The following is a 12,151-nucleotide window of genomic DNA, read 5'->3' as shown; positions in this document are numbered from 1 at the left end:
AGTAAGTGATGTGGTAGAGAAATTAACTTTCATATTTTTAGCCCTCTGTGGTGGTTTGAAAGAAAATGCCCCAAAGGAAAAAGCACTATTAAGAGGTATGACTTTGTTGTAGTAGATACGGTCTGGTTGGAGGAAGTATGTCACTGTAGAGGTGGGCTTTGAGGTCTCATATATGCTCAAGATACCACCCAGTGTCACAGACCACTTCCTGTCTGCTTGAATGATGTAGAATTCTCAGCTACCTCTCCAGCACCATGTCTGCCTGCACACCACTATACTCCCAACTGCTATGCTCCCTGTCATGAAGATAATGGACCAAATCTCTGAAACTGTAAGTAACCATCTCAATTAAATATTTTCTTTATAAGAGTTGCCATGATCATGGTGTCTCTTTACTGCAAGGAAACCCTAACTAAGATGCCCTTCCTCATTGTCTTTGAACCCCAGTAAACTTCGTTTGTGTAGCTCAGTGTAGCAGCCTTTTCTTCAGTGGTTCTGAGTTTTACATATGATTGCTCCTTTTGAAGTTGTTCTAAAAACATATATTGCTTTCTTATTTCATGATGATTTCAATTTTTGTTCTTAAATCTTTGATTCATCTGGATAATTCAATGTTCAAGAACGAGAAGAACTGCACATTTCCTTCAGTACCTAGCAATTCCCAAGCGTTACATGGCTTAAAAGAATTTTTCCAACCAATTGATTTCAGATGGCGCTGGCACTTTTGATTTATACTAAATATCTGTTATTTAAAAATGCATACTCTGAAACCACATTACACATGCAACACATACATGAGGTATATTTAAGGATAGGTGGAAGTAAGAGAAAGGAAATTATGAATTTGGTTTGATTATTCGTTGCAAAAGTTTGCAAAGAAAGAAAGAAAGAAAGAAACCAAAACCACAGCCATGGTGGAGAGGAAATAGTGTCCTGTGTACAGTTGGCATTCTGAGTAGAGGTAGGGAAACTGCCTCAGTGTGGCTGATCCAAACCCTGGTGTGGGGGGTTCTGCATGAGTCTGCATGTATATTAATTTTGTGCTAAGAACAGAGAACCAGCAAGTGTTAGACCCGATCCCTCACATCTGCCACTTTCTCCTCTGATAACTGTGTCATTCACCCATAACAGGCTTCATCTGTCAGCCCGTCTAGTGCCCATCCAGGACTTGCCAGCCCCTCTCCCCTCAAATTTCTAAAGGAAACTACATTGTTCTAGTTTCAGCTGTGGAATACTCTATGACCTGGCTGGGATTCTGTCTCAGGCCGGTCTCCCTCTGAGATCACACATTTCCCTGAACACACTGCATTCTGGATCCATGGCTGATCCAAGATGCCCTGTGTTCTTGTTCTTGTCAGAAATAGAGGTGGTTTGGTTGGTCGGAGTCACCCCTCTTGCATTAGGACTAAATATCATCACCCAAATGTCTTACAGATTCATTTTGAAATCTAGCCTTAGAAGCCCATCAGGGCTTCTGGAAGTGATGAGATCATAAGGGTGGAGCCCTCATGAATAGGATTAGTGCCCTTTGTAACAACCCTAGAGAGTTCTTCCTGCTCTTCCCTCCATGTAAGGAAAGGGAGAATGGAGCCTTCATCAGCATGCAACCATCCCGGACTCCAGAGTTTGCAAAAACATCCTTTAATAACTGTTCCTTCTTTCTCCATGCTCCCCTCTCAATTGACTTGTCTTGGAAATAGTAACAATTGTTATTCATTACAAGATATCTAAAAGTGGGGATGCCTGGGTGGGCTGGGGTGAACTCCCCCAAAGTCAGGTGCACCGTAACCCCTCTGGCACACACTAAGCTGGATTCATGATTTTGCCCATCAACAGGCTGCTCCATGTGAAGCCGTCGAACATCAGGATGATGAAGGGCCCGTCGAATTTGACAGTGAGTGGTTCAGATGTCACCTCTAGGGGAGCCCCTCTGGTGGTTCTGGTTGGTTCCCCTGTCTCATCCAGTTGCAGCAAGGCCTTGTGGAGCATCTGTGAGAAACACACCAGAGGCAGGAAATGAGCACCGGTCGTGAGGCAGGAACTATCCACGTCTCATCACGTGGACATCTCACCCTCCGCTCCACAGGAGGGGAAGCAGCCAAGATTCCCAAAGCATCACGTGTTTGCTCCTTGTTTAAGCAGCAGCTACAGAGCCTAGACTGCACCTAACTTCCTCCCTGCTGGGACACAGGCTGCATGCACCACACAGAGATCAGAGGAATTGTGGTTCATGGTCTATCTTGGGCTCTACTTACCAGATCCCAGGCTTATGGAAACAGCAGAGTTGAATTTTTATGAAGTGCTTGTGCCTACTGTGCCTAGGAAAGCCCTGGCTGAGGCAGAAATGCAAATTCTTGGCTGTTGATGTGTTCCTTTTAATGATTAAAATTAGATGAAATTACGGAGACTGCTAAATGGTTGACAGATCCTTCCCCGGAAACTAAACAATGGGTGGCAGTCAATGGATTCCCAGTCCCCTTGGTGGTGGTGGAGGAGGAGGAGGCTCATCAACCCCACTTCTCAACAAGTATGAAGCTCTCTTCTGAGTGTCACTGTGATAGGTTCCTGCAGCCAGGCAGAGGCTGAGTTGTGACTGGGACCTCTGTAGTGGGTCTTGATGATTTGAGATCTCGTGTGGACAGACCCAACATCAAATGTTTGGCTGTTTTTTGCTGTCATTTGTTTGATTTTGTTAGCTCTGTGACCACGTCAAACTCTTTGCCCTTCCTAGGTTAAGGATTCCCCTGAGCAGTTGGGATAATGTCTCCTATATAAATCCAAAGCGTTGGTCTGTGGTAAGTGTGTTTTGGTACCTTAGAACATGCAGTCCTTCAGTACTTCTGGTACAGTCATAGTGGAAAAAGAATTTTTTTCCAATTTTTCAAAAAAAAGAAGGAAGGAAGAATGGAAGGAAGGAAGAAGGAAGGAAGGAAGGAAGGAAGGAGGAAGAAAAAGGAGGCGTCTGTGTTTCTGGGCTTCCTCAGCGATTTTACTCAAAGCCCTTGTGTTTTGAGGACAGTGTCCACATCTGAGTAATGGAAACAGAGCCAGATCCTAGCACAGGCTTGGCACATAATTGGTATTCAATCAAAATGTTATGAATTGAGAACGTCAAGCTGAAGGCTGAGGCATGAAATTGAGTAGAAGGCTCAGTGTGCTGTTGATGAGACCGTTAGTGTGTCCTCTATTTCTTTTTGCCAGGGGCTACTCTCATTTCTGCCATGACAACTTTTCTCAGTGTCCCCTCTCTTGTGAAGCTCCATGGGATGGGTGACTGCCTGGGCCATGACTCTCCCTTGTCAAGAGCTTTTTGTGTGATTGTTTTCTTGCTGAGCCTCTGTTTACTGAACTGTAGTTGAAAGGGCTTGGGCCTGGGGTTTTCAGCTTGGGACATAGAAGAATGCTGTGGAATAATCCTTCTGTACACTGTGCAAATTTATGCTGCTGTGATCAGTTTAATAAATAAGCTGACTGGCCAATAGCTGAACAGGATAAAGTTAAGTGGGAAAGCAAAACCGAGAATGTTGGGATAAAGAAGGGTGGAGTCAGAGGAGTCGTCATCCAGTCAGAGAACGAGTCAGACACACAAAATGGAATAAAGGTAAAAGCCACGAGCCTCAGGGTAGCACATAGGTTAGGTTAATAGAAATGGGTTAAGTTGTAAGAGCTATTAAGTAATAAGCCTGAGCTACTGGTCAAAAATTTGTAATTAATATTAAGCCTCTGAGTGATTATTTGAGAGTTGCCTTGGGACAGAAAAACTCCACCTACAGGGGACCATTCACAAATGTGCTGTGTTGCTTACTGTTAAGATATTTAGTGTAACTTTTGGAGAAAAAGCTCCCAAGACACTTACCTTTGATGACTGCAGTAGAGAATCCTGGGTGATGCCTGAGAAAATGGACTGATTGGCAAAAAAGTCTGCAATGCCCATGCCTTCCAGCACATCTTTAAGGTCATAAGTACCAGTCATGGAGACTTTGGGGATGTACAGGTTCAGTTGCCTGTTCAGGGTGAAGCAGGAAAGGTTAGAGGGTCCAAGACTAGAGCTAGAGGCAGACAGCAACACATCCTTTCCCAGACAGACGTCCACTTTGTATGATCTCTTCGGCACATTTAGCACCAGTCTGACTCACTCACTAGGGATGAAAGGCAGGGAAAGAGGCCGGAGCTATCTCTTCCTCATATGTAAGGCTTCTTCTCTGGGTCTTTGAATTGCCTAAATTTATTTTTTCCTAGATAATTCCTTTGAGCTGATTATATCTGTAAATATAGGTTAATAGTCATCTATAATAGTCAATCTTTTAGTCGTGTTAGTTAGATTTTCTAGATGTGCAAGGATGTATTTCCAATAAATAAATATTCTTCAGATCTTTCAAAGACCTACAGAATATGGCATTTAAAGTGTTTTAAAAACTTAGAACTTTTCATGACAATGAGACACATCTGCTCCTGGCAACACCAATTACTTCAAGAGGAAGATGGACATTGAAGAGGCTCCTTATGGAGTTGGTTAGCCATTTGGGCAAGAAAGTGCTCTTGCCTGGTCTGCTTGATGAACTGTACATGCAGGACCCACAGAATAATGACTGCTAAACTTGCCTAAAGGTGAGACAGTCCTTTGGGGTTCCTGCTTCATAAAAGAGTCTGCCAGACATTCTGCAGGATACAGAAGAAAGTGACTTGTCAGTCACTGCCAATGTAGGTAGAACTGTCTTTGAAATTCCCTGCTTCATAGAAAAATCTGCTGGATACTATGGGCCTGTAGGCCAAAGATGGGTGCCCCAATATTACAAAAGAACTTTGCGTGACTGTCCAGGCAGTGAGATGTCTCTGTCAATTCTATAGTTTTGGAAGTTGCTTATAATGTACCTCCTGTTTACTTAGGTAGTATTATATCCTTCTGGAGTCTTTGATGGAGTTAAAGAATAGATAGCTATAATTATAGTTTTCCTTAGTTATGATAAAAGATAAAGTAGAAATAAATATTGTAACTGTAATTCTTTCTTGATACCTGTTTTGTTATATGTAATCTTACCTTGTTAAATTTAAAACCTTCCTTTTTATTTAGACAGAAAAGGAGAAGTGATGTATGCTGTGAGTATGTTTTATTACCATTGGTTAATAAAGAAGCTGCTTTTGGCCAATGGCTTAACAGAGTAAAGCCAGGATAAAAGATATATACAGTAGGCAGAGTCAGGGAGAAGCCATATAGCTGCCCTCAGGAGAGCGGTACCTCTGCTGGAGCCCACCAGAACCTTGCCGGTAAGCCATAGCCATGTGGCCTTATACAGTTTAATAAAATGGGTTAATTTAAGAATAAGAGTTAGCCAGAAATATGCTTAAGCTATTGGCCAAACAGTATTGCAATTAATACAGATTTTTGTGTGGTTATTTCAAGTCTGGGCGGCCGGGAACAAAGAGTAGCCTCCCGCAACACTGGACCACTGATCAGTACTTCTGGTCTCTGAAGAAGATAGGAGAAGAGTTAGTGAGAACTCCTGGCCAGGAGTTCCTGGCCAAGCTATCCATGGGATTCTATGTCTCAAAAGCCAAATCCTGTCCCCTCTGCTAAAATCCTTATCAAGCTGCTTCAGCCTATGTGCTGTTAAGGCCTCTGATGGTTGATCTTCATTTTCAAATGACTGGACATTAGAATTGCCTAGGAGACACATTTCCAGGCATATCTATCAAAGCCTTTTTAGAGAGGTTTAACAAAGGAGAGAGGACCCATCAAAATGGCTTGAGTTCTGATATGAGATGGAGGAAGAGCAAGATCAGAGGGAAAAGCTTCTGCTTGCTTTCGTGTCTTGCTCGCAAGTTCATCTGACCTTTCACCTACTCTGTTGCTACCACCACCAGCTGTTTCTGCCAAAAGGCCTTCTGGGGTCTATATTGGAGAGAAAAAAGTCTCTCTGCCTCATTTTCCAGTAGCATACACCTCATAGAAACCAACATGGTGCCTGGAGGACTTACCTTTTAGTCAGAGTCTTGTCCCACCTCTCAACTGTGTCCCGGTTGAGTGCGGCGGTGACAGTGTCCATCTTGCCCTGGTCAGGAAGGATGAGGAAGGTAGTTCCATTTCCATTTCCCAAATACTTCATCTGTACCAGCTGGCAGGGAATCACCGTGTCCCGAAGGTAACCGATATTTCCTGACTGGAACATCATGGGTACCCGGACTGTGATTGTCTCGTTCACATGGAAGTCCTCCTCCTTGGTGTTCTTTGGGTTTATGGGAAGTTGCCACATGCCTAAAAAGATGTGAGGGAGGGGGAAAGATGGGGTAAGAGAATATCAATCACTAGGTTTGTAGACTGGAAATTAAAATAAAGCCTGGACACCCTCTTCTAAAGCAGCTGAACACCCACTGTCCCTGTAGAAACAAGCTAGGCAGCTGTCTGCTGTGTGCCAGGTTACCCCAGCTTGGGCTGCCTGGTTTCCAGAAAGATGAAATGATCCCCGGGGTTTACAGACTGTTCTGCATGCAACAGAGTGGGCCAGCAGCAGCATGCTGGGCTATGAAGCCTGTCCTGTTCTATGCCTCTCTAGTGGCTGAGGATTAGATTTGCTTGAGATTAGCTTTCAAACAAAGACAAGGGAAGAGAAACAGGGCAGTAGGGTTTTGATTTAGGGTAGGCCCCACTTAAGCTAGACTTGTACCTGAGCCTCTAGGCCTGAGGTGAGACTCAGTGCTGAGAGTTCTGGGGGTCCTAGAAACTCAAACCTTGAACTCAGGGTCTCTGGTGGGAAGAGGGAAGAGCTGGCTTTGGGAAAGTGAATCATCTTTAAAGTCTAGTCAGTTCCTGGAGGAGACTCATACCTCTGTCACTTGGAATGAGGGCATTCTAGACAATGGTGCTTCCTGTACAGGGTAAGGATGAAGGATGCCTTTAGGCTCACAGTTCCCCCATCACCCTCAGCTGGTGGGGTCATCATCCAGTCTGTTTATTTGTTATGGTATTGGTCAGTTCTGACAGGAAGAATGTTGCTCCTTAGACTGAGTCAAAACTTGTCTGCTTGCAACAACCTCCCAACCCCCAGCCTCTTCTGGTCTTCAGGAGCCCCAAGCAGTGCAGCCCATTCTACTTTCCTGACTCCTGCAGTGATCCGACAACAAATGCATATAGCCACTGTCTTTAGTAACTTGTTACAGTACTATCAAGAGGCTCACATGGTCTTCTATGAAGGCAGGCATGCTCAAGGACAGGAGAGGAATATGGTATAGCCAGACATGTAGTGTGTGTGTGTGTGTGTGAGAGAGAGAGAGAGAGAGAGAGAGGTGTGTGTGTAGTGTGTGTATCAGTGCTATATGTGTTTGTGTGTGCACTGTATATGTGTATATGTTGTGCATGTGTGCTATGTGTGTTTGTGTGTTGTGTGTGTTTGTATGTGTATTGCGTGTGTACGCACACACTGTGTATTAAGATCTTAGTTGAGGAAAGGTGTAAGACACGAGGCCAAAGAAGACAAAAAAGTAGAGGCTTTCAGTCTTGACCCTCTGGATATTTAGGCATGATGGCACCATGGGGGGCTGTGTGTGTTTGTGTATACATCAGTGTATATGTTCTCTCTGTTTGTGTGTTTGTATATGTTTGTGTTTATGTGTGCATTGTGTGTGTGTGTGTTCATTGTGAATAGCATTGTGAGTAGCATATCCAGCAGACTTTCTGGCCACCAATAGTTCATCCTATCTCACTCCTGGATGTGACATTAAAAAAAAAATGTTCGCCAAGGTTGCCTGATGTCTCTGGGAAGGTAGGGGCTTCAGTTTCACCTTCAGCTGAGAATCAGTGTTATAGCAGAAGTTCAGATTTGATCTCAGGGATGAGATGTCTCCAAACTGACCGATCATAAAAGTGGCATTAGGTTAGCGGAGGGGCACACATGGCACATTCTTGGTTTTCTGCAGAAGTGTTGTTTCGGGAGGTCTGTCATGAGTCCTAGAATCTATACTTTTAACAAATCTTTTAGGAAGTGTTCGAGAACAGCACTGTGGATGTTCCATCCTGCTAGACACTGGCATGTGTTAGGGACAAGACATGATCAGAACTGGCTGTGAAATGAACCCTAGGCCATTTTGTATGGGATGGCTTTGAGGGTACTAGGGAGATGTGCATTGGAGTGGGACCTCATCAGGACGGAAAGGAGGGGAGAACAGTACCTCTGAGAAAGATGTAGTTGACCAGGACGAGGGGGGCTTTATGATCCTCTTCTGAGAATACATCTGTCATTTTCCTCTGTGTCTTACTCTCGACATACTTGTTGATACTCTTGGAGGCTTCTGGCCAGCTCTTGGTGATCACGGCCTCTGACTCATGATACTTTTTGATTTCTGCTAAGAATGAGTCCCTTGGATTCAGGCTCTGGTCAAGGAACATGGCGTTGCCCATGTTCATCTTCAAGTGGCTGTCTGACTGGCTGAGAAGGTGACTGAGCTGCTGGAAGCCCTGGTATATTTCATCTTCTGTCATCTCTGTCAGGTTGAAACCCTCCTCCTGGAACAGCTTGGTCTTTGTGGGGCCTGAGGCACCATGGGACATCATGACCAAGGCCATGGAGATGCTCATGGGGGAGATTAAGACATTCTTGTGAGGATCCATGGCCGCTAGGCGATTATACAGGTTGAAGCCAAAGTCAACATTGGTGGGAGCCAGGCCTCGGTGAGGGTTCCCGGTATGGCTGTCATCTATAGGATTGGCAGTCACAAGGCCACTGGTGGAGAGCCACAGGAGACAGGCATACAGAGCAAATGGCATCGTTCTGGTTGACTAGGCCCTGCCAAACCAAGAGTGTTTGTTAGACGGTATGGCAGTCCCAGAATCAGGGCACACAGTGCCTGGGAGGCAGGCCAAGACTCCGCTTTTTTTCCTCTCCCATTTTTTCCTTCACATTGGTTGTGAGAGAAATTCACTCAGGCAGTCACAGCAAAGTTCTGGACTTCGGGGTCCTCAACTGAAGACAGCTTTACTCAGCGCCGTTGCTACTTAACCCAGCATTTCCTCAAGCATTTCACCTATATTCGTGTGCACTTTTTGTCAAAAAACTCAAAGTAGGCTTTCCTAATTCTACTGAAACTGAGACAGGTTAAGTACCCATGCAAACTCATATATTTAATATACAAGAAAAAAAAACAAAGTGTGACTGAGCTCTTCTTCAAAACTGACGGCTTGCTAAACTGTGCTCAGTTCGCCCAGTACGAAACCCTGCTAAGTGGGTTTCCCTTTGATTCCCGATCAGAATGAAAAGCCACTGGACATAGTGAGAAGCAGATGGGGAGAGAAAGATGCCCTGCTAAAGGGCTGTGTGCAAACAATTGTCAGGCTAGGTGTTGTTGGGCTTTTACTTTGTAAATCCACCTTTTTATTTTTCGTGTGATTTTTAAAAGCCTTGATGTTGACTTGTTGAGGGTCTCCGTGCTAACCGCTGTCTACAGCAGAAAGAAGCCTCTATGATGAGGTAAGGTTGAGAGTCATTGCACTAATCCCTGGGTAAAAGATAAGAACCCAGCAGGCTGATTGCTACTATGTTTCTGGAGCACAGCATCAGCCGTAGGTTTTCCATTGCTGGCTTCTGGAAAAGAAGAATCAGTTCCAGAAGGCCGCTCCAGAGTGAGAGACTAGCCATGCTTCTGGAGATGGCCCTACACCCGTGCACATACTAACCACACCAAGTGGACTCGGTACTCAAAAAAAAGAAGGCCAGGTAGTGGTGGCGCACACCTTTAATTCCAGCACTCGGGAGGCAGACCTGCATGTGTTTGAGCTCAGCCTGGTCTACAAAGTGGGTTCCAGGATATCCAGAACTGTTACACAGAGAAACCCTGACTAGAAAAACAAATCAAAATGACAACAACAACAACAACAAAAGCCCCTAAAACTCAAAAACAAACAAAAGCACATGAAGTTGGGAAGATGTGGTAGGGACTACCCAATCTACCAAGATAACATCTGTGACTGAATAACGGAGGACACAGCTGTGCAGAAGACGAGTTTTCAGGGGCTCCCCAGTGCCCACATGAAGCTCACCCTCATTCATGTAGGTGACTCACATGAGTGAGGGTGACTGGGTCACATGGTTGCCCCCAGAAACAGGAGGAAGAGAAAGGAGACCCAGCCTACTGGATCCTCATGACCTGTCCTTCAGTCTTAAGTCGGAATGCTGTCTGTCTGTCTGCAGCACTGCTGGATGTCACAGGCTTCCTTTGGACACACACTGGATTGTTATCCTCCTTCAGGCCAGGTCAGAGGTTAGGGCAGGACACAGAAGGCAGGCATGTCACTACAGTCCCTGTAGTGTTTGCTGAGCTCTGTCCTGGCCTGAGACATGGAGATAAAGATCACCCTACCCTGCCCTGCCCATGGCTCCACTCTGTGGGTCCATCTTTTCCACCCCCTGCCCAACTCATTCTCTTTCGGTCTTTGACACTCAGGTCACTGCCTCTAGAAAGCCCCTCTTCTTCCCTTCTCTCTGCCCCTTCCTTGTTTTCTACACATGGTTTCTTCACTGGACCATTACCTGTCTATGATCCCCTTTGGGGGAAAGACCCTAGTTACCCGGATCTCCTTCCTCTTCCTGCCTTTTTTGAGGGAGGACCGTGTGCCTCACTCTTCCTGTGTCAAACCTGCAGGATGGAGCTGAACACCCCCACAGCCTCACGAGACTGTTGTGAATGTCTGGTGTGGCTGTCATCAATACATGACTTATATAAACTCAATTCATGAGTCAGCTTCAGCTCATTGCAGAGCTGGGCAAACTGAACAGGCCAAGGCAGGGCATCCATAAAGGACAGGGCACGCACCTCCTGAGCCACCCTGCTTATCTCTATCGAAAGCCACATGGCCAGCGAGGTGGCTCTTTAAGAGCAGCCTGTGAAAGGACTGAGGGCCATATGTTTCTTTCTACTAACATCCTCCTTGCCAGTCCTCTCCGAAGTGACTTGGATCAGGTGAGGAGTTAGGCAGGGATCGTAGCTCGTCAGATGTTGCAGAAAGTTAGTACAGCTCTTTCTTCTAACAGCATCATCCCCATCCCAGATTACCAAATGAGGAGCCATGAAAGAGGGGTGTGTGGGCACTCTTCAGAGTGCCCCTGCATGTGCAAGCTGTGCACCCCTAGTCCCATCCCAGAGTCCTGCTTGGCATTCATCCGTCTCAGCTCTGAGATTCCCTCCAGTTCCTGACAGCTAATGCTGAATCCCTGGGGAATCGGTGAAACACAGCCACCACCCTCAGTGACAGTTCCCTCAAGGCAGTAACAGAGGAGAAATTAAAACCCAGTGGTGACCACCAGATTCTAGGGTCTGGGAAGTCCTCCACAAGGTTGTCACATTTCACGGCTGATGCATGTTCATCTACTAAAAATCTCCAACGAGCAAACGGCACACGTGGCTGTGTTCTGGAGTGCAAAGATGCAGAGGTGGGGACCCTGGCAAGAGCAGAAGGAATAGAGTACTCTCAGGGGTAACTCACGTCTGCAGTAGGCTCAGGTCGCTCCCGCAGGCTCCGCTCTGCTGCCTGGGATCCTAGCAGATGTACAGTAGGCTCCAGGGAGGCTGCCTACTAAATCCTGTTTGTCAGTATCTCTGCTGGTTAATGGTTAGAGGAGGGGGACAGTGGCCTTCACCATTTGGTGGTCCCCACCCCCCAAACATCAGCCAATGGGAGGCTTTATAGGTAGTGAGGGTAAACAGCAATGCTGCAAATTAACTTTCCACGGCATCTGCTCCCTGAAGTTTTACTTTTGATATCAAAATGTGGCTAGAATTGCAACAGTGTTTGTGGTTGCTCGTGCCAGCTGGCGGGGGACTCACTGGTGTCATTAATAAGCACCATGACATGGACTCTGTGAAGAGTCAGATTCTTGGCACCAGGAGGGGAAGAATCAGCTAAGGGTGGGAGAAACAGATGTGCGTGAATGAATGTGTAACCAGCTAAGGGCTTTCTGTGGGTTATCTCAAGCCTCCCAATGGCTCATTGAACCAACTGCTATCATCTTTAAGAGACTGACTTGGCCTAGTTTTTTGTTTTGTTTTAATTTGATTTTTCTGTAGCTACCGGGGATTGAACCCGAGGCCTTATGCATGCTGGTCAAGGGCTCCGCTGCTGAGCTATATCCTCATCAGCATCTCTTCTTGACACAAGGAAACGGAG

The 12,151-nt window shown here is 45.8% G+C and overlaps 1 protein-coding gene across 1 annotated transcript; it reads right to left on the bottom strand.

Moving 5' to 3' along the window:
- Positions 1-1,625: 1,625 nt before the first annotated feature.
- On the bottom strand, positions 1,626-11,586 carry Serpina6 (serpin family A member 6). Its single transcript, XM_041633472.1, has 5 exons — positions 11,471-11,586; positions 8,164-8,777; positions 5,977-6,253; positions 3,857-4,004; positions 1,626-1,989 (listed from the first exon to the last, which is right to left on the bottom strand). Exons 2-5 carry the CDS (start codon positions 8,756-8,758, stop codon positions 1,804-1,806), a joined length of 1,206 nt encoding a protein of 401 aa, XP_041489406.1. The 5' UTR covers positions 8,759-8,777; positions 11,471-11,586; the 3' UTR covers positions 1,626-1,803.
- Positions 11,587-12,151: the final 565 nt, after the last annotated feature.

This window comes from Microtus oregoni, unplaced genomic scaffold (assembly GCF_018167655.1).
Source record: "Microtus oregoni isolate MIOR12 unplaced genomic scaffold, Mior012 000043F_ref0000047, whole genome shotgun sequence".
Lineage (NCBI taxonomy): Eukaryota > Metazoa > Chordata > Mammalia > Rodentia > Cricetidae > Microtus > Microtus oregoni.
This window is presented reverse-complemented; position numbering and strand designations above follow the sequence as displayed.

Excerpts from the sequence above, each read along its gene's own strand:
- Serpina6 (XM_041633472.1), bottom strand. The coding sequence starts at position 8,758 with ATGCCATTTGCTCTGTATGCCTGTCTCCTGTGGCTCTCCACCAGTGGC. Across the intron at positions 6,254-8,163 it reads CAACTACATCTTTCTCAGAG|GCATGTGGCAACTTCCCATA; the intron begins GTACTGTTCTCC and ends ACATCTTTTTAG. Across the intron at positions 1,990-3,856 it reads CTCTACTGCAGTCATCAAAG|ATGCTCCACAAGGCCTTGCT; the intron begins GTAAGTGTCTTG and ends TGTTTCTCACAG.